General features: G+C 36.7%; 1 protein-coding gene across 7 annotated transcripts in view; it reads right to left on the bottom strand.

Annotated features, from left to right (window-relative positions):
* Positions 1–22,243, bottom strand: part of LOC127559750 (uncharacterized) — a 65,084-nt gene that overhangs the window by 37,690 nt on the left and 5,151 nt on the right. For 3 of the 7 annotated variants that reach the window (XR_007953202.1, XM_051993742.1, XM_051993743.1), the window contains exons 2-6: positions 13,662–14,006; positions 6,108–6,407; positions 5,652–5,768; positions 5,222–5,313; positions 4,751–4,841 (exon numbers count right to left, since the gene is read on the bottom strand). Coding sequence is in view for 6 of the 7 variants with exons in the window: in XM_051993742.1 (XP_051849702.1) it covers positions 4,758–4,841; positions 5,222–5,313; positions 5,652–5,768; positions 6,108–6,407; positions 13,662–14,006 (938 nt within the window). In the remaining variant the exon portion in view is untranslated. Of the gene's footprint in view, positions 1–1,063; positions 3,660–4,750; positions 4,842–5,221; positions 5,314–5,651; positions 5,769–6,107; positions 6,408–13,661; positions 14,007–22,243 lie in introns of those variants that run through there. The other 4 variants (XM_051993741.1, XM_051993740.1, XM_051993739.1 and 1 more) reach the window with 4 other exon arrangements.

Here is a 22,243-nt window from a genome sequence, read left to right on the forward strand (position 1 = left end):
TGATGGGTGTCTATTCAGTTTCCAGTTTCTGGCCACTACAAAGAGGGCTGCCACAAACATTTGTGCACATACAGATCCCTTCCCTTCTTTATGATCTCTTTGGGGTATAAGCCCAGTCGTAACACTGCTGGATCAAAGGATATGTACAGTTTGATAATTTTTTGAGTTCTCCTCCTTCTTAACTTTTCCTTCACCCTTTGACACTGTTCATCACTCTAATACGCTCTGGATGCTCCCTTCTTGATTACTCTCCCTGATGCTGTCTTCTCTGTAGGTTTTCAGGACACCATTCTACTGCCTCTTTCTCTGTCTATCTGGCGCTTCTTTCTCAGTCTTCTTTGCTGGGTCTTCTGCCAGGTCATGTCCTTTTACCATAGGCATTATATTCACAGGTCTCTATTTTGGATCCTCTTCTTTTTCCTCTCTATATTATTTTCTTGATGATCTCGGTTCCATGGATTTTATGTCTATGCTGAGGATTCTCAAATCTAATTATTCAGGTCTGACTTGTCTGCTGACCTCTAATCTTGTATTTCCAAATGTCTTTTAGACAATTCAGGAGGAATATCCTATATACATATTAAATTAAATATATCCAAGATCTTTCCCCCAAAATTCTCCCCTCTTTCTAACTTTCCTATGACCACTGAGGATGCCACCATTTCCCCAGTCACTCAAGCTTGGTATTAACCTAAGTATTATCCTCTATTCCTCGATTTTTCTCACCCCACTAGATTTAGAGTTGGAAAATTTAAATCCCAGATCTGCCATTTACTAGCTTTGTGGCTTTAAAAAAGTCCCTTCCCATTTCTGAATCTGTTTGCTTACCTGTAAAATTAAGATGTTGGCCCAGTTTTGTGATTTCCAAACTTTTTATAATGATATTTCCCCTTTTCATACACACACTCACACACACACACAATCTTACAACTCTCACAATTTTCATAAAATAATTTGTAATATTTTTCAGTTCATGCTTTATTCAAATAAAATTAATATTTCATGATAATTCAATAATCATGTGGAAGTAAATCAATCCTATAATGATAGAACAACACAGATATGGATGCTACTTCAATCTTTTATTATTTTCACATTTGTAATAATTTATTTTAAAAATTATAACAAAGGGTAAAGACAGAGGCTACACCTATAATTTCATTGGTTCAAAAAATTTGTTGATTGAAGAAAATTTCTTTACTAATGCAGAATGGAAACATCTGTACAACTTAATTTTAGAGTACTGGCTAGAATAAAAATTCTTAAAGTATATATTATAACCCCATATAATTTAATTTGGAGAGATCACTAAAGTATTATTTATTATCAGTAAATGTTTGATTTGTATACCTATTTAATATGCTAAGGTACTCAGGGTCATATAAAAATTTATTGGGTAAAAAGGAGTCATGAGTGGAAAAAGTTTAAGAAATTCTGGGCTAGGGTAATTTAACCAGGTCTACACAGCTAATGTGGATTAGAACTAGAAACTGAAACCAAATCTTTCTGATTTTTTGGTGGTTGTTTGATTATTTTCCAGTCATGTCTGGCTCTTTGTGAACTTATCTGGAGTTTCCTTGGCAGTAATACTGGAGTGGTTTGTCATTTCCCTCTTCAGCTCATTTTACAGATGAGAAAACTGAAGCAAAGTTAAGTAACCTGCCCATGGTCACATAACCAGTAAGTTTCTGAGGCCAGATTTAAATTCGCAAAAATGAACCTTCCCATCTCCAGGCCCAGTACTCTATCTACTGTGTTGCCTATCTTTAGATGACTCTAAAGTTCAATAATAATAGTACTGTGATGGGCAGGCTTGCTTTTTGTCACAGAGTTTCTCAAAATGTATCACCACTGGTGATATTGCTATTTATAACCATTTCTTAACCACTAATCTTTTATCTCTGAATAGCTACAACAGAAAGCCCCATTTAATACAAATATAATATTAGTAATAATAATTTTTATACCAAATTTTATTTGTATACCAATATTTATACCATTTATTAAACATTTCCTGTATGCAAGCTTGGTGCTAAATACCAAAAACATAAATACAAAGAAAGTAGAAAAACAAGGAATTTAAATTATATTAAGGGAAGATAATATATAAAAGAGAGCTCAAAAGGAAATATTGGCGGGGATGGATAAGTCATAAGAGTCAGGCACAGAACCTGGTGAAAAGTAAAGGAGTGATTATGGCTGGCTTGGGAACTTTCTCTAATGGATGTACCAAGAAGGAATTCACCAGTTAAAAGAGTAGAGAGTTCTTCCAGGATAAGAAGGTCTTTTGGGTGGAATCATCTTCTTGAGGGAGAAGACTTCTTGGCATAGCAGAGAAGTACATAGAGTCAGGAACAGAGCCAAGAGAGTAGTAAATGAGTATAATCAATATGGCCAACTTAATCACCTATAACCAAGATATAATGGAATTTTCAGGTTCAAAAGTTTGTTTCAGCATATTATCAATCAATTCTTAATTCTTAAACAGCTATTATTTGCCAGACATTCTGCTAGGTACTGACTACAAAGTATATTTACAAAGAACTTCATTAAAGAACCTCTAATCCTAATAAGCTTATATTTTAATGGAGGAGATAACACATACACACAAAATTATATGCAGCATAAACACAAAATTAACAGACATAAATATATATGAAGTAATTAAGAACAATATTATGTGAAAAACCTTCAACTGATCCATTTATCATTTAACCTTTCTTCAGGTTGCTGAAGGGAGAGAAAACTTCTTGGAACAAATCGATATGTAGAGAATCTAACAGTCATGATCATGTCCCTGTTCCCTGTTTGCTATAATGGAGACTTTGGGGAAGTTCCTCTCTGGTGAGATCTGAGAGCCTTTCTTGGTGGAGCTGAGTTAATCTTGCTCTCAATGAAAGAATTCAGTCACTCTGTATTATCTGATGTATATCCTTTTATAGTTCCTATGTCCCCCTTTCTCTGATTTCTGTTTGGTCTCAAATTGGATAAATGCTATTTATTATGTGTGTTCATGGTGGAACTAGCATATGGTAGCAAGGGAATCAAGACTTGTAAAAAGAGCTTGGGGTATTCTTTCTCCATTAAGGAACAGCGATCCGGAATTTATCTTGTACCTAAAAACCTTTCTCTAGACTATTCTTTTTTTTTTTTTTTTTTTTTTTTGCTGAGGTAATGGTAAATATATATATATATATATATATATATTATATTATAGAATTCTCTTGCTACACAAGAAAAGTCAAATCAAAAAGGAAAAAATGAGAAAGAAAATAAAATGCAAGCAAACAACAACAAAAAGTGAAAATGCTATGTTGTGATCCACTCAGTTCCCATAATCCTCTCTCTGGGTGCAGATGGTTCTCTTCATCACAAAATCACTGGAACTGGCCTCAATCATTTCATTGTTGAAAAGAGCCATGATCATCAGAAGTAATCTTCGTATAATCTTCTTGTCGTGTACAATGATCTCCTGGGTCTGCTCATTTCACTCAGCATCAATTCATGTAAGTCTCTCCAGGCCTCCCTGAAATCATCCTGCTGGTCATTTCTTATATAACAATCATATTCCGTAACATTCATATGCCATAATTTATTCAGCCATTCTCCAACTGATGGGCATCCAATCAGTTTCCAGTTTCTTGCTACTAGAAAAAGGGCTGCCACAAACAATTTTGCACATGACACACATACCTCTTATTTGTGCAAATTGATTCATGTCTAAGAAATCTGTTTATGCAATAGCATCTGAACTCAAAGTGATTCTGTACTCTAAAGGGTAGTTAGAAAATAGTTCATGCTATGCCTCCAATTGTAGCACAAAACTCTGCTGCAATAAACTGAGAATGAAACATCTAATTCTATGTGAGTAAAGATTCATTTCACCTAACAGTTGCCATTCAAGTCACAAATAAAGGGGAGCCCAGCAATATAAAGATAGCATCAACCACAAGTGTTTACAATAAATAACATTAAATCTGGCAAATATATTCTTTTTCCCCTTGAGGGAATTAGGGTTAAGTGACTTGCCCAGGGTCACACAGCTAATAAGTGCTATATGTCTGAGGTCAGATTTGAACTCAGGTCCTTCTGACTTCAGGGCTGGTGCTCCATCCACTGCACCATCTAGCTGCCTCTGTATTCTTTAACAGAATAAATTTAAGAAAAAATAAAAGGAAGTAAGACTGGAGCAGGGCAGGATGTTCTGTTTCTCTTAGCTAGCTTGTTTCTCTGTGTGTTTCTGCCACTGGAGCAAATACTCTTAATAAAGCTCACATAGGAACATGCATTTCATAGATTGACTTTTTAAATGATTACCTTTCACAGCCTTAAAAAAAGGAACTGCAAGTGTGATGGACAGTAGCTGCTGCCCCTTCATACCACTGTGTGAGATAACTTCTGCCTCTCCTTGTGTCCCTCCTTATTCTCTTCAAGAACCCCCCAATGCCCACTGTAACTGTGCCCTCCCTCCTGCAAGGGTTGACCTCAAGTTAGTTTCTCCTCTTCCCAAACTAAGAAAAATTGCAAATATAAGAGATTTTCGTGGCTGGCTCATCCCTTGTCAGGGATAGTTACTTGTGAATGAGATCTTAGGAACCCAACAGGTAGGGAAGATACTTTCAAATACACTGACATATTGAGAAGGAAATACATTGACTTTAGAAGGTTGTGTGTTGGGGACCCTAAGCTCCCTTTTTATATCCTACCCCAGCTTAAATGTCTACAATCTCCCCAACTGTATCCTCATTACCTGAGTATTAGTGGGGTGTCTTCTGGATGTTACTGTATATAGTGGTGATGTTCTCCCTCTCCTGTAGCCGCTGCTCACAAGCTTCTTGGCACTAGAAAGCAAGAGAGATATTGGAACTAGGTTGGTGGAGAATAAAAATGAAGATTTGGGGAGGAACACAGAATCTCTAGCAAGGCCTGGGCAAACACACCACAATTTATATTTATTTTGTGTCCCTACAGCACCTATAGCCATCTATATTAGAAAACATAGGATAGTCATAGGAAGTGATTGACTTTGAAAAACAGGCACAAAGAGGGGCAGTTATTTGCCCTGAAGTCACACAACTAGAGTTGAAAAGAAGTCTCCGTCTTACCTTTTGTGTCAGTAAGAAGAGGTGAGTAAGGACAGAAGGTGTGATGCCTATGGGAGTAAAGAACTAAAGGAAAAGAAAGTTTCAGGGAGTCCTTAGGATTCCCAGCCCTCAGGTACCTGGTTCTGGTTCTCAGGAAGCCTGTCTGGATTCAGCATTGTATTTTCGACACTATTATCACTATCTCTTTGATGCTTTGAAGAATCCATAACTGAGACAATAAAAAGAGAAGGCAGAGATTTGATTCTCCCTACACAATAAGAGGCAGAATCCTAACTCACCCTCCCCAGTCCCAGCAAAGATTTAGGGCTTTCCTGTCTCTCAAGGCTTTGGTTCGATTTTCTCTGTCTGCCATACATCACACACACACATACACACACACACACACACACACACACACACACATACACACACACACACACACACACACTCCCATTAGAGTAAATGCCACACTCATCACCTTTTAGATAACATCTCTGACCAAAATTACTGGGGCAGGGACCTCTAATTAAGAAGGGAAAGGAGAGGATTTTTACATTCCAACAATACCTTCTTTCTTCTTTTCTTTTCTTTTGTAGATCCACCATCCAATCCCCAGACTCCCGAACAATATGAACAGGATGAAAATTCCAAGATACCAGGGCCGTTTATGTAAAGTTGACATGTCTCAGCCATAGAGAACAAGAGAAGTAAGAACAGGAAGGAAACAGGAGAGATTCCAATTTAAGGGGGAAAGAGATAGGGCTTGAATGACAGAATGATTATGGTCAAGGGTGGAGAGGTCAGGGAGGTATATTTGGACCAAATTTATTTCAGTTGAGCAAAAATTAAGTACCTGATTGCCTGAGGAAATAGTGATACCAGAAATACCTAACTGGGAGGGCTAGAGAAATGGTGAGAATAAGTGACCAGCCCTCTACCTCTTCTCTTCCTCCTCAATTCCTTCCACGCCACCAACTCCACCTTAAACCACCACCAAAATCCAAGAAAGATACTTTCACTCACTCAAATTATCAACACAGACGTCACGCAGTTTTAATGTGATGTTTTTCTGTTCTGCATCATTCATGGCTAGGCAGGTGATAGAGTAATTCTGAAACTTCGGTGGAAGGAACACTTTTACTCTGCTAGAGTTAGAGAGTAGACCTAAACTCTCATTCTGTATTAGCATCTTAGGAATATCTTCACTTTCCCAAGTCATTCTCACTTCCGTCATGTCTCTCTTGGCTTGGCATTCTAAGGTAAGGTTGCACCAATCTGAAGTCTGAGACTTTGAGAGTACCTCAGTCTTGAGAACGATGGGCTCTGAAAATAAAAGACAGACCAAGAATCAAGTATAAAAGTGGCCTGCCCGAATCCAGCCCTTGTAACCATGAGCAGTTTGTTTGGTCTCTATGATCCACACAATGAAAAGACGGCCTTTTAATTTGCTGTTGAGCCAGAATTGGATATGCATTGGAAAGTCAAAAGCATCCAGTCTTTTTTTTTCTGGCTGGCTGGTTCAAGATATACTGTAAGGTTCTATGTGGGAAGAAGCAGCATAGCATCCTTGTCAGATGTGCATATAGCCTGTGAATAGGGGCCTGTTCTTTTCCTCACTGAATTTCTTCCTCCCCAGTTATGGGTGAATTAATATTGGAGATAACTGAGTATTGTAAGCTTCTGAAAGTTGGGAAAGTGAACCATCTCACTTCCCATTGACAGGAGTCTAAGCCAGCTTTTGCTGAATAGGAGCAAGCCTAAGGGTGTCTAAGACACCAACTGGTCCACTGATTAGGTTGAATTCAGAAATGGATTTGGTGCAGTGAACACTCACAAAATGTTCTAAGTGTGAGTTCCTTTCCCCAAAAACTTACGATGTTGAAGAGAGAGTGTACCTGACTGTTATAGGCAAGGAGGGGATGTTTGTACATCTTTTTTTACACCTTCTTAAAAAAATAACCCTTTGCAAAAACCAATTGATGAAAATTGGTTAAATGATACCAGAGAATTACTTATTGACAGTTATCCTTTGGGAAAACACTGGAATGGGACCTCTACCAATAGCATTTAAAAAGAATCTTCACCCCACCCCCAGAATCCCAAGGATTCCTCTAGAATCCTGAGGACATATGGTGCCTTAACTCATTAGTGTCAATAAGAATTGGAATGAGAACCCTTAGAGCTTTATAAAAGTTTCTAGACAAGGTTCTGCTCAAATGACCCCAGAGCACTTTCTCCTCACTTTTTAAAGATGGAAACAGAAGCCATGAAAAAAACTAAGGCGAGAGGAGTTGGTCGATGAGTGAATAGAGCACCAGTCCTGACGTCAAAAGGACCTAAGTTCAAATTTGATCTCAGACACTTACCACTTCCTGGCTGTGTGATTGTGGGCAAGTCACTTAACCCCAATTGCTTCAGCAAAAAAAAAAAAAAAAAAGAAAGAAAAGAAAAGAAAAGAAAAGAAAAGAAAAAAAAAAAAACTAAGGCACAAGAATTCAAGCCTTTCTCCAATTGATAAATGGTCAGAAATATGAAGACAACTTTCAGATGAAGAAATTGAAATCATTTCTAGTCATATGAAAAGATGCTCTAAATCACTATTGATCAGAGAACTGCAAATTAAGACAATCCTGAGATACCACTACATACCTCTCAGATTGGCTAAAATGACAGGGAAAGATAATGACAAATGTTGGAAAGGATGCGGGAAAACTGGGACACTAATATATTATTGGTGGAGTTGTGAACTGATTCAATGATTCAATCATTCTGGACAGCAATTTGGAACTGTGCCCAAAGGGCTAACAAACTGTGAATACCCTTTGATGCAACAATATCTCTACTGGGCCTGTATTCCAAAGGGATCATAAAGGAAGGAAAGGGACCCCTGTATGCAAAAATGTTTGTGGCAGCCCTTTTTGTAGTGGCAAGAAACTGGAAACTGAGTGGATGTCCATCAGCTGGAGAATTAAGTTATGATATATCAATGTTATACAATATAATTGTTCTATAAGAACAATCTATAAGATGAGCAGGCTGATTTCAGAAAGTCCTAGAGAGATTTACATGAACTGTGTGTGAGTGAAATGAAGCTAAGTGAAATGGGTAGAACCAAGAGATCATTGTACATGGCAACAGCAAGATTATATGACGATCAGTTCTTATGGATGTGACTCTTTCCAACAATGAGATGATTCAGGCCAGTTCCAATGGTCTTGTGATGGAGAGAGTCATTTGCACCCAGAGAGAGGACTGTGGGGACTGAATGTGGAGGATAACATAGTATTTTCACTTTTTTGTTGTTGTCTTGTATTTTATTTTTTCTCATTTTTTCCTTTTTGATTTGATTTTTCTTGTGCAGCATCACGATTGTGGAAATATGTATAGAAGAATTGCTCATGTTAAACATATATTGGATTGCTTGCCATTTGGAGGAAGAGATGGGGGGAAAGGAGGGAAAAAAGTTTGAAAGAGAGTTTTTCAGGGGTGAATGTTGAAAATTTTCCATATATACATTTTGAAAATAAAAAGATTTAATAATAAAAAATGTTTAAAAATAAAGTCAAATTTCTTTCATCTAAAGCTTCTAAGAAAAATAAGAATTGGGCTCAGGTAATGGAAGAGCTCAAAAGGAATTTTGAAAATCAAGTAATATAGATAGATAGAAGAAAAATTAGGAAGAGAATTGAGATGGTACAAAAGTAAATACAAAAAGCCAATGAGAAGAATGCCTTAAAAAGCAAAATTGGCCAGTTGGTAAAGGAGGTACAAAAGCTCCCTGAGGAAAATAATTCCTCAAAAAGTTAGAATTGAGCAAGTGGAAGCTAAAGATTTTATGAGAAATTAAGATACAATAAAGCAAAACCAAAAAAAAAAATAGAAAAGAAAAAGTGAAATATCTCATTGGAAAAACAATTGACTTGGAAAAATAGATCCAGGATAGATAATTTTAAAATTATTGGTCTACCTAAAAGTCATGATGAAAAAAAAGAGCCTGGACATCATCTTTCAAGAAATTACCAAGGAAAACTGTCCTATTACGCTAGAACCAGAGGGTAAAATAGACATTGAAAGAATTCACTTATCATCTCCTGAAAGAGATCCCAAAATGAAAACTCCCAGGAATATTATAGCCAAATTCTAGGAACTCACAAGTCAAGGAGAAAATATTGCAAAAAAGAAACAATCCAAATATAGTGGAACCACAGTTAGGATAACACAATATTTAGCAGCTTCTACTTTAAAGGACCGTAGGACTTGGAATATGATATTCTAGGGTGCAATGGAGCTAGGATTACAACCAAAAATCATCCATCTAGTAAAACTGAATATAATTCTTCAAGGGAAAAGGTGATCATTCAATGAAATAGAAGACTTTCAACCAGAACTGAGTGAAATTCAAATACAGGATTCTGGAGAAGCATAAGAAGGTAATCAGTCAGGAAAGTGATATCATAAGGAACTTAACAAAGTTTGTTTACATTCCTATATGGGAGGATGATATTTGTAACTCATTAGAACTTTCTTATTATTGTGGCAGTTAGGAGTATATGTAGACAGAGGACACAGGTGTGAGTTGAATATGAAAGGATAATATCTTTTAGAAAAATTATGAAATTAAGAGGTGAGAGAGGAATGTACTGAGAGAAAAGAAAAAGAAGTAGAATGGTGCAAAATATCTGCCATTTTAAAAAGGCAAGCAAAAGCTTTTACAATGGGGTGAAGAGAGGGAGGAAAGGAAAAGTAAGTGAACCTTACTCTCATCAGAATTGGCTCAAAGAAGCAATAACATGGGTATAGAAATCTATCTTACCCTGTGTAAGGAATCCTAGTGAGTAAAAAATCTTAAGTAAGTCTCAGCCATGTATTTGTGTAACTTTTTGCTGAGAACATGAGAACATGCTTGCAATTATCTGATGGAATTCCAGGAAAACCTAAAGAAATTGAAAAACCACTCTTTATGTTGCATCGATTAATTAATTAATTCCCTTTATTGCAGGCCTGTTTACTCCAGAAACCTGGCCAGTTCCTTGAGTAAACACAGTCCTCCTAAAAAATATTCTCCTTAATGGGCTCCTTGTGATGGAGCATTCTATACCTGGGAGGCTGCTTTGTCTCAAGCATCATGTTTCAAATGAGAACACTTAACATAATGCCTTCTTTGTTCTCAACCTATAAAAACCCCTTAGTGGAAAGGAACTTTGAGAATTTGGGCTAGGAAGTCTTGTACAAATTTGCCTAAATTTGCCTGAGTTCAAATCCAGGCTCAGACACTTAACAATTCCTGGTTGTGTGACCATGGACAAGTCACTTAACCCCAACTGCCTCAGCAGAAAACAAAAAAAAAAAAATAAAGACAAACTGAAATATCTCATTGGAAAAAAAGCTGACTTGGAAAAATAGATCCAGGATAGATAATTTTAAAATTATTGGTCTACCTAAAAGACATGATGAAAAAAAAGAGCCTTTCATCTTTCATCTCTCATCTTTCAAGAAATTACTAAGGAAAACTGTCCTACTACGCTAGAACCAGAGGGTAAAATAGACATTGAAAGAATTCACTCATCATCTCCTGAAAGAGATCCCAAAATGAAAACTCCCAGGAATATTATAGCCAAATTCTAGGAACTCACAAGTCAAGGAGAAAATATTGCAAAAAGGAAACAATCCAAATATAGTGGAACCACAGTTAGGATAACACAATATTTAGCAGCTTCTACTTTAAAGGACCGTAGGACTTGGAATATGATATTCTAGGGTGCAATGCAGCTAGGATTACAACCAAAAATCATCCATCTAGTAAAACTGAATATAATTCTTCAAGGGAAAAGGTGATCATCAATGAAATAGAAGATTTTCAATCAGAATTGAGTGAAATTCAAATACAGGATTCTGGAGAAGCATAAGAAGGTAATCAGTCAGGAAAGTGATATCATAAGGAATTTAACAAAGTTTGTTTACATTCCTACATGGGAGGATGATATTTGTAACTTATTTGAACTTTCTTATTATTGTGGCAGTTAGGAGTATATGTAGACAGAGGGCACAGGTGTGAGTGGAATATGAAAGGATAATATCTTTTAGAAAAACTATGAAATTAAGAGGTGAGAGAGGAATGTACTGGGGGAAAAGAAAAAGGAGCAATAGAATGATGCAAAATATCTGCCATTTTAAAAAGGCAAGCAAAAGCTTTTACAATGGGGGAAGAGAGGGAGGAAAGGGAAAGTGAACCTTACTCTCATCAGAATTGGCTCAAAGAAGCAATAACATGGGTATAGAAATCTAACTTACCCTGTGTAAGGAATCCTAGTGAGTAAAGAATCTTAAGTAAGTCTCAGCCATGTATTTGTGTAACTTTTGCTGAGAACATGAGAACATGCTTGCAGTTATCTGATGGAATTCCAGGAAAACTTAAAGAAAATGAAAAACCACTCTTTATGTTGTATCAATTAATTAATGAGTTCCCTTTATTGCAGGCCTGTGTTTACTCCAGAAACCTGGCCAGTTCCTTGAGTAAACACAGTCCTCCTAAAAGAATGAACAAATATTCTCCTTAGTGGGCTCCTTGTGATGGAGCATCCTATACCTGGGAGGCTGCTTTGTCTCAAGCCTCATGTTTTAAATGAGAATGTAATGCCTTCTTTGTTCTCAACCTATAAAAACCCCTTAGTGGAAAGAAACTTTGAGAATTTGGGCTAGGAAGTCTTGTACAAATTTGCCTAGCAATGGCTCCCACTTGAGACTCAGTAGCTGTGATTATGAGTCCTCTCAGCCAAGCAATTTTTATGTTAGTGCTTCCTCAGAGTGATAATGATATACGTTGTAGGTTGTATGTTTGTTAGTTATAGTGGTCACTGTGTTTATTAATTGTGTGTTACTTTTGTGCTATGATTTCCCTCTTCTCTTAGGTCTTATGTAAATCAAGGTTCTGAGCAGTAATAAATTTGTACCCCCACCCTCTTTAAAACGATGCCTGTTGAAATGTGATTTCCAAATCTAGATTAATCTTACACTTTGCAAGAAAATAGGAAGGGAATGGGATACAGAAAGTGGGGATGGCTATAAAAGAGAAGGCTTACAGGGGAGAGAGTGGTCAATAGCAAGACACTTTTTAGGAAGACTGGGTGAAAGAAGAGAGAAAATAAATGGGGGGAATACAGTTAGCAATAGTAATTGTAAAAAGAATTTTGAAGCAAGTTTCTATGATAAAGTCAAACCTAACTTTTTTAGAGGCTCAAAATTTTCCAACTAATTTAATTTCTTAGTTCTTTTGCTTGATTTGGACTTCACATATATGTGCCCCAAGGCAGGTTATTTCCCTCTCTTTTTCAGCTTCCTTTCATGTATTGTCTGCTTTCATTCCATTATAAGCTCTTTGATGGTTAAAGTTGTCTCTCTATTTCTTATTTGTATCCCTAGTGCTTGCTTAGCACAATGCCTGGCACCTAATTTGTGCCTAATAAATGTTTATGCTGATGCTGAACAAAACTAGCAGAACCAGGAATACATTGTACACAATAACAGCAAGAATGTGCCATGATCAACTATGAAAGACTTGGTTCTTCTCAGAGGTTCAGTAATCCAAGGCAATCCCAATAAACTTTGGATACAAAATACCATCTGCAACCAGAAGAAAAAAAAAACTTTGGAGACTGAATGTAAATCAACATATGCTATATTCACTTCTTTTTTCTGTGTTTTTTTTTCTCTGCCATGGTTTTTCCCTTTCATTCTAATTTTTCTCTCCCAACATGTTTCATAAAGCAAGGTATATTTTTTTAAAATAAATAAATAAAAATTTAAAAAATAAATGTAATTGGGGGAAATATTAAATAAATAAATCAAATACAAAAAGAATTTTAAAAAATAAATGTTTATGGACTATTGGCATCAAACCTGAACTAAGATGGTGCTAGTGTTCCAACTGTTCCTCCAACATTAAGGTCACAGCCACAGGCGCAGCAAAGAGTTTATATCACATGGGCTATTTGCAGTAGGATTTAAGCTGATGGTCAGATGTTATAATATCACATGGACTATGGACTTTATATCAGGTTCTCTGCTTTGGAGCACTTAGATTCAATTACACCAGGCTGTCTCTGCTCTTGACATCCCCTATAACCCCTCTTTTTCTGGAATCTTCCACATTTGGACATTTCAAATAGCTGGACCCTTACCAATCAACCTCCAGTGTCTCCCTTCCTCTGACATCACTGATGAGAAATCAAGCAGAGACAATTAGCTGTCTTTAAAGACACTTATAGAAGTTCTTGTAAATCAATTGAACTCCATCTGGTTTTTCTATTTCTACTCAAATTCATTCTCAGTTTCTTTAGATTCTAGAGACAGGGAGCACAAATCCTGGGAACCTTGACACACATACATATTCTCTTCAAGTAACAGAGAAAGCCACTCTCCTTCCTAGGCCTGTTAAAGAAATGTGAAAAAAAAGATAAGAGCAAGTCTGGCAACTCCAGAGAAAAAGGACAATATGATAAGAGGAGACACAATAATCTCTTAAGTGAGCCTGATCTATCTCAGGAACTGGTCTTGGAAATCTCAGTATATTATCCTCACCATTAACAGAAAGCAAGAAGGTTTGCTCACTGATTTTTCCATTATAATATTCAATTGTTGCTTTATAGCACCCATGATCCTCAAGGGTGAGATTCTTAATATGGAATGTCATGTTCGTCACATTGACTCTCTGCTCAAATCTGGGCTGGAGACGCTTCCATTTTAGAGATTTATTCTCAGGCTCAAATTCAAGCAGAGTCTGTTGATCCTTATCTTTAAAGGTCCATCTGATTATTGCGATCTTTTCTCCTGAGCTTATATTCAAGTGAAACAGGATGAAACCTCCCTTGACTCCATGAAGAGAAGTCGGAATTCCATTACTCTGAGCTCCAGAGGTCCAGGCACCTGGAATGAGGTGAAACAGAGAACAGGGATCAGCACTATGTATTCACCAAGAACAGATCACAGCATCTCCACCTCCCTCAGCCATAAGAAACCTGGTTATCTAGTTCTTCCCTCTGCATCAGGACAGCACTGTCCTAAACAAGTCCTACTGCAAGAAAGAAATGCAGAAGTATCAGCTCGGCTCTCCAAGGGGCAGCACAGACCAGCCCTAGAAACCAATATAGAATTCGTTTACAATCAGCAACTATGGTAAAATGTGAGCCCCCACCATGTGGGGCAGAGGAATAAGACTAGACCAAGAACCAGAAGGTCGGCATTTGAGGGCCCCCATTCATTGCATTTGAACTTTGGGTTAGTGTCCCAGAATTCCTTCTCTGGAGCTCCCTCACTTATTAACTATGAAATCTTGGCAAATCACTGACCTACTTTTGACCTAAATTTCTTCATCAGTACATGGGGGCAATAATCAATAACCTCACCAGATTATTTTAAGGGTCAAATGAAATCATATATGTGAAGTGATTTATTAATACACATACACACGTGCTATTATTATCAGAAAGATGTTTCCATTGCAGTTCTTGCAGCTTTCCTCCTGGTAGAATATAAGCACACTCTCTTTTCCCCTGCCCTTAATAGAGACAAGTAAGAACTCATCACTCCCTTTTAAGCATGTATGCTTCAGGGATCTGAGGAACCTTATTCATTTCTCACCCATCCAATCCCCAGTCTTCTCTCATTCATTTATTGGTCCAGAATCTACTAAGGGCATATAATCTAGAGCTAGCAGGGATCTGTATGGTAATCTTATCCAATGCTCTTCTTTTACAAGTAAGAAAATCCTAAAGTCACTTAGGATGTAAGTGGCAGAGTTGAGATGAGAATTTCACTTCTCTGCTTTCAAATCTGACACTCTTTTCACTGGACCATGTTGCAACTATATCCATTTCTTCACATTCCTTTGTCTCCTTGATTTACAATGCTGTTGTCTATTCTGTTCTAGGCACTGTACCTAGTAATGGGAAATTCATACAAGTAAGAACAAAAGCCATTCTTGAATGAACAAAGGATATGAACAAGCATTTCTCAGCATGAACAATAAAATCTGTCAACAGTCATATGAAAATTGTGTTCCAGATCAATAATAAGATTAAATACAATAAGAGGTTAAAATCAACTTTGTTATTCTGCTTTACATTCATCAAAATGGCAGATGATGAAAGAGGAAAATGACAATTATTGGAGGGGCCATGGAAGGACGGACATACAAATGCATGCTATTAGTGGAGCTGTGAAGTCTTCCACCAATATCCAAAAAAAGTCACTAACCTGTGCACACTCTTTGACCCATTAATAACACTAATGCAGCTACACCCCAGTGAGGCAAGAGATCAAAACGTACAAAAATATTTGTGGTCACATTATATGGTATAGCAAAGGTCTAGAAACCAAGTGTGCATTTATCCCTTGGAAAGTAGTTGAACAAATTATAGTATATAATTTATATATAGTATATAATGTTCTACCAAAAATTTATGAAAAGGATGAATTCAGAAAAAACTGAGAAGATTTGTAGAAGAATGAAATTGGCAGAACCAAGTGAATAATAATACAAATTATATAAAACTATAGTACTATAAAGGAGAATTTGGAAATATTTAAGAATTCTAAACATTTTAAAGTCTAATGGCCACTCCTAAAAACTGATGATGAATCCCATATGTTTTCCACCTCTTGATAAAGACATAATAGATTAGAAGCAAAGAATTAAATATACATTTTACATATGTATACATATATACATAGTCAATGTGTCTATTTGTCCTGCTTTGTTTGACCATATTTATTTGTTATAAGGGAGGGCTTCTGTTTGTTTTGTTTTGTTTTGTTTTGTTTTTTTTGGTGTGGGAGGGATAATTATGGAAAGAAGAACAATCATAGTAATAACAATGTCAAAAAAAGAAGAAAAATGCAACAATAAAACATTTAAAAATATACCAAAAAAGTAGTAAAAAGTCCAGAAGATACAAATAGAGCAGTGTTAAGTTTAATATATACTTAAAAAACAAGCTGTATATAAAAAACTTATAATTTCATATGTAATTCTTTTTCTACAATCTTTGTACATGAAAGTGTTCAAATCTGTTGATGGTTGTCAAGCCCATAATTTTAAAAAGAAATCTTTAAAAATAGAGGTATCAGTGTCCCTGCAGCATTGGAAGCATGAGTTGCTTCTTCATATGTATGTCTCTCAACACATTCCCTATGTGAATATCCTCCCCAAAGTTTGTACTTGTGGGAGAATATACCCCTGGCTTATGAGTAATAATGTTTTATTGGTAGTCTTCTTTCTCTGCTATTTTATTAAATGTTTTTGCTCTGAAATAATTGTGTCCTCCCTGATCATCTACCGCCATGGCACTTATCTCTATTCTATGCCTTTATCTTGGACCCAACTTGAACACTCCAACTCCCCCTCTGGGTCCTGGGTTTCTAATTTGTGAGAGGTTTCCCTATCAAGATCATCCCAGATTCAGCACACTGCTGAAATCATCTTGATGCCATTTCAACTTCAGTAATCAGCTCTTTCTCTTCGGTCAGAATCAGGCCTCTACTAGCAGTTCCCTGTTTCTTCTGTCATTTTGAAGACTGAAATGATCACTAAGGAAAGGCAAGAATTTGTGAGTTCTCACTTTGATAAGACTCCAGCTGATATTCAGATAACTAAAATTATCAGTTAAATTGACATAGGTTGGTTTCATGTTTTCAAAAGCTTCTATTCTCTCTGAGTTATGGAAATAACCTTCGTGTCCAATAGGAAATTTCTTTTCAACCCTCCTGAGTCCTTAATGCTCTTCTAGAGCTTGCATCTCAGTTTAGGCCCTCATCACCTCTTGCCTCAATTGCTGTAATAACCTCCTAATTGTCTTCCTACCTTAAGCCTCTCTCTAATCCAATCCATTTTCCACATACCTACCAAGGTAATTTTCCTAAAACATCTCTATTCCCCTACTCAGTAAATCTGAATGACTTTCTATTACTTTTAGCATCAAATATTAATTACAAGAAAGTCCAAAACCTGAACCACCATTTCATGAGTATATCCAACCATGTTTCATATAGAGAATAACTCTTTCTGTGGATTTCTTTGCATCCTCAATAGTAGTCTAACTCCCTGCTATTGTTTTTTAAGCTCCTCTTTCTGTTGTTTTTCTTTCCCTTCCTCTCAAGGTCCTTAGTATGTAAGCTTCTTCAGTTTGGAACTTTGCCAAAAGGGCTATCAAACAGTGTTATATCCTTTGCTTCAGCCGTGTCTCTACTAGGTCTGAATCCCAAGGAGATAATTAGAAAAACAGGAAAAGGACCCAGATGTGCAAAAACATTTGTGGCAGCCCTTTTTGTGGGGGCTGGAAACTGAGTGGATGCCCATTAGTTGAAGAATGGCTGAATAAATTATGGTATATGAATGTTATGGAATATTATTGTTCTGCAAGAAACGACCAGCAAGATTATTTCAGAGAGGCCTGGAGAGACATACATGAACTGATGCTGAGTGAAATGAGCAGGACCAAGAGATCATTGTACATGACAACACTATACTGTTGTCAATATTAATTCTGATGGATGTGGCTCTCTTCAACAATGAGGTGATTCAGATCAATTCCAATACATTTGTGATGAAGAAAGACATCTGCCTTCAGAGAGAAGACTATGGAGACTGAATTGTTTGCTTGCTTGTTTTTTCTTCTTCATTTTTTTCCCTCTTGACCTGATTTTTCTTGTGCAGCATGATAAATGTGGAAATATGTTTAGAAGAATTGCACAAGTTTAACCCTTATTGAATTTCTTGCTGTCTAGGGGAGGGGAAGGGAGAAAAATTTGGAACACAAGATTTTGCAAGGGTAAATTATAGTGGCTGGAACTCTGAAAGGGTGTACTTGAATCTAGGTGGCAAGGTGCTGAGATGGTGGTTCTCTAAGCACATACTTGATGTAATGTCATGATGTGGTCAGTCTAGTTGGCTATAGTTAGGATAATGTGGTGATGTGATGTTCTACAGCTGCACATGCCCAGTGGGGATATAGTTGTGCTGGAATATTTAAGGAGAGTCCCAGGGACAGAGAGCTCTTTTCTCTCAGCTGCAGCTCTTAGCAGCATCTCTCAGCCACAGAAGACTTCAGGCTTCAGACTCCAGACTCCATCTTGGAACAGCCACATGACGACTCTCCTGTCTCCTTCACTTCTCCACCCTAAGATCAAGGACTTTGCCTGATCCCGAGGTCCTCTAGAGAGCTAGCCCAGACATTACAGTAAATGTTGAAAACTATCTTTGCATGTATTTTGAAAAATAAAAAAGCTATTATTATTTTTAAAAAATAAAAAGAATATAAGCTTCTTGAGGGTAGGAACTATCTTATTTGCTTATATTTATAGTCTCTGCACTTAACAGTAGATGGCATACAGTAAGCATTTAATAAATGCCCAATCTATCTTGGATTAAAGAAAAGGAGGTTTCTTTTCTTTCTTTAAGCTATTAGAGGGTAGAGGGGAATTCATTCTAAGTAGTGGTCCCGAGACTGCACCAGTCTCACAAAATTGTCCACAATGGGGAATAAAAGAGTTAAGAACCCTTGCTCTTGTACAAAGAACAGCTGCCCAGAAACATTTGGTGGTTGTATCTATAAATACAGAAGGCTCTAAGTGGGGCCATAGCAGCCACAGTAAACAAAATGAAATCATTTCCTGTTAATAATGGCTCTTTGAAATGCAATGTATACTATCTGCAATATTACTCCAGATGTCTCTTCCCATGACCGGTTAGCTCCCTGGGCTCTTTCTCCCCCATCCACAACTAGCTATTTCTGAGCTCCTCATCCTGTGACTTTGTCTGTCCTCAAAATTTAGCCCAAATATACTAGAAGGCTTTCATTTTGCTCAAAGGACAAAAACTTTTGATATTCTTGACCTTTGCAGAACAGCAACATCAGATGAAAGCCATATCCACATGTACTAATCCTAGAGGTGATCCTAGGGCCCTTACCTGCACTTAGCCTGGTGATTGTACTCCCACTGACCATACCTCAGCCCTGGCTCCTCCAGAAAATATTCAGGGTTTTGGAGAGGAGGTAATTAAATTTATGTCCTGACATCTCTAGGATAAACCTTCCCATCTCTCCAAATATTTACCCTTGCTCTGAGAACAATTAAAAAACACTTTTTTCAATAAATTCACATGCAATATATTTTTCCAACATCTTAATTTTGTTTCTTTTCTGCTCTTTTTTTTTTAATTCTGGATTTAAAACACCAAAAAAGAACATTTCTATGCATACAGCAGAACACAAAAAGAAGTTTTTATATGAAATTATGATTCTCAGTTTCACTCTACTTGCTTTTTAATGAAAAACATAAAATAAATACTGCACGTTGCATTCAAAACTTTCCTACTTATCTATGCTTCTTTCTGAATTTCTTCCTGTTCCCCTCTATCCTCTTTTTCAGCATCACTTGGAAACAATAGCATCCCACTACCCCACCTCCCATCAATTAACTGAGCAAAAGAGAATTAAGTAAAAAATACACAGAAGAGAGCAAAAGAAAATCTACAAGGAAACAAAAAAGAAAAAAATATGGACATCTCAGAATACAATATGCAGTATTTATTATATAGGTTTTCTTGAAATGGAAACTTATTGCTTTATATTTTTATTCCTTCTTACTGTGCATGTGGCAATTATTTTCTTTTCCTATTTTCTATGTAAGTTTAAAATAAATAAAGGGAAAAAAAGAAAATGGGAAGGTTCTTAAGCTGAGCCAGGTTGCTGGGGAAGAAGCTAACCTAGGAATCAACATTTGCTCCAAATCATTAGCATCTCTGGTCCCTCACACTTTGTGGGTATAAAGCACTTAGAAGATACTGAGAAGGAAATGACACACTTCTCAAGTTGATAAGAGAGAAGGGGAAATTAAATATACAGAGGAACAGATAAGGCAAAAAGACAAAAGGTACACAGGGGAGGAGAAGTCACCGCTTTGTGTCTAATGTGTGCTTATCTATGTCCCATATTCTACCAATATTGAACAAGCCAAATAAATTTGTTTAGGCTATGCATATTTGTTACAGTTTTCCCTTTTTTTTTTTCCAATGGGAAGGGATAAAGTCAAGCAGAACAGTCTGATATCTCCCAAATTCCCTTCCAAACAACTTTAAAATAATGTCTGAAAATTAATTCTGGAGTAACAGAACAACAACAGTAACGGTCAAACAATTTTCCAGCTCAAGACAACTTAGAAGATGAGCAGGAAAGGTTTGTCTCACTGAGGTGAGAGTGGAGCACAGGCCATTGTATTTATCATGCTGAATTTATTATAAACTCAAAAAAAATCATAAAAAGCAAGCACCACATAAAAGTGATTTGCTCTTTCATGTACAATCTTCTGTTCTATGATGTATATAGAAATTCTCACTTTGGTATTTATTAAGTTTAGAATTTTTTTTAAAAAGAAAAGAAAGTTGGTTAAGAACCTACACATCAATGAATAATAAGCCAGGAAGCAGTTGGAACCAAAAACAGAGATTACCACTTAGAACTGAAAAAAGAAAAATTACAACCCCAAGTTCTACCCTCTCTGTTATTTCCACCCTCACTCAACTTCTTTCACCTTCCTCCTCCTCTATTCCCCCCCATTCTTCCTTCCAATACCCCTTGATGCAGACATTGATCCCTGAAATTCAAGTGTTTTTGGAAATCACTCTCAGTAGAAATAGCTATAGTAGGTCAAACTGATCTGGGTTTTTCCAGATTTCTGATAGCAAACATTTGTATCAGCTACAGGGGGTGTCAATCTAGAAGAAGCTATAGATGAACAGATTTTAAGAAGGAGGGATAGGTTGTAAATGCTTGTCTTCCTCTTGTTGTTGTTATTATTTAGTCACGTCCAACCCCATCTGGGGTTTCTTGGCAAAGATATTAAAAGAGTTTGTTATTTCCTTCTCCAGATCATTTTACAGATGAGGAATAAAGCAAACAGGGTTACATGACTTGCCCAGGATCACACAGCTAGCAAATATCTGAGGTTATATTTGAACCCAAAAAGATGAATCTTCTTGGCACTTTATCCATTGCCCCAACTAGAGGCAATGCATTAATTGTTGAACAAGTCAGGAAAACTGATTAGACCCTGCATAATTATTACAAGAGCTTTGTTTTGGGGTTTTGGATTTTTTATTTGACCTTAGAAGTGATAGGGAGCCCCTAATTAAGCTGGGGTTAGGGCGGTGCCATGGTTAGACACAGTCTATAAGAAAATTACCTTGTCAGCTGAGTGGCAAATGAACTGGCATGGGGGCAGGCAGACCAACTATCAGGCTGTTACAAAACCAAAGTGGGAGGCAATAAGGAACTGGACTTTGGTCGTGGCACTATTAGAGAAGAAAAGAGAGTATATATGACAGATTTATGAAGGTAAAATCAACAAACCTTAGTAACAGATTGCATACAGGGAGACAGAGTAGAGGGCCAATTTATTGGGAGGGACTAATTTGCAAATCAGGTTCACTTGGAGAGATGGTGATGGTACCTTTAATAAAGAAATTAGTAACAGTAATAAGAAATTAAAGAGCAAAGGGTTTAGAGAAAAGATCATGAGTTCAATTTTAGACATGTTAAATTTAAATATCTATGGCCTTTGTAGCCAAAGCAATTTTAATCATAGCTTATACATGGACAGATATTATCTTTGTCACCAAATATAGCTTTGTTATTCGAATATAAAGGTTAATTGTTATAGTTGTTCCATGAGTCATGTCAAAACTCCATTCATTTAAACCTAGCTCTGTGACTCTGTGTTTGGCAGATCAAGAGCAAACAAACAGTAAGGCAGAGTTCTTTCAGAGCTGCTTAAAGAAAGGATAAAGGAGGATGCTCTTGTCTTCCTTCCATGCTTCACACAAAACTCAACCCAAAGGGAACTCTCAGGAGGAAACTGTTAGCTTCTTTAGAAATGACTGACTTGATTGTAGTCCATATGATAACAATAATAATTATTATGTTTTATTTTATATTTTACAAAGGATTTCCTTACAACAACTCAATGTGGTAGGTAGAACAAACATTATTATCTCCATTTTATAGCTGTTGGATATCTAGTAAATTGTAGAGCCATGGACTTATACTCAGGCTTCCTGAATTCTAGCCTGCTTCACCAAAGGTACATAGAATATTATTTTTTGAAGA

This window comes from Antechinus flavipes, chromosome 4 (genome assembly GCF_016432865.1).
Source record: "Antechinus flavipes isolate AdamAnt ecotype Samford, QLD, Australia chromosome 4, AdamAnt_v2, whole genome shotgun sequence".
Classification (NCBI taxonomy): domain Eukaryota; kingdom Metazoa; phylum Chordata; class Mammalia; order Dasyuromorphia; family Dasyuridae; genus Antechinus; species Antechinus flavipes.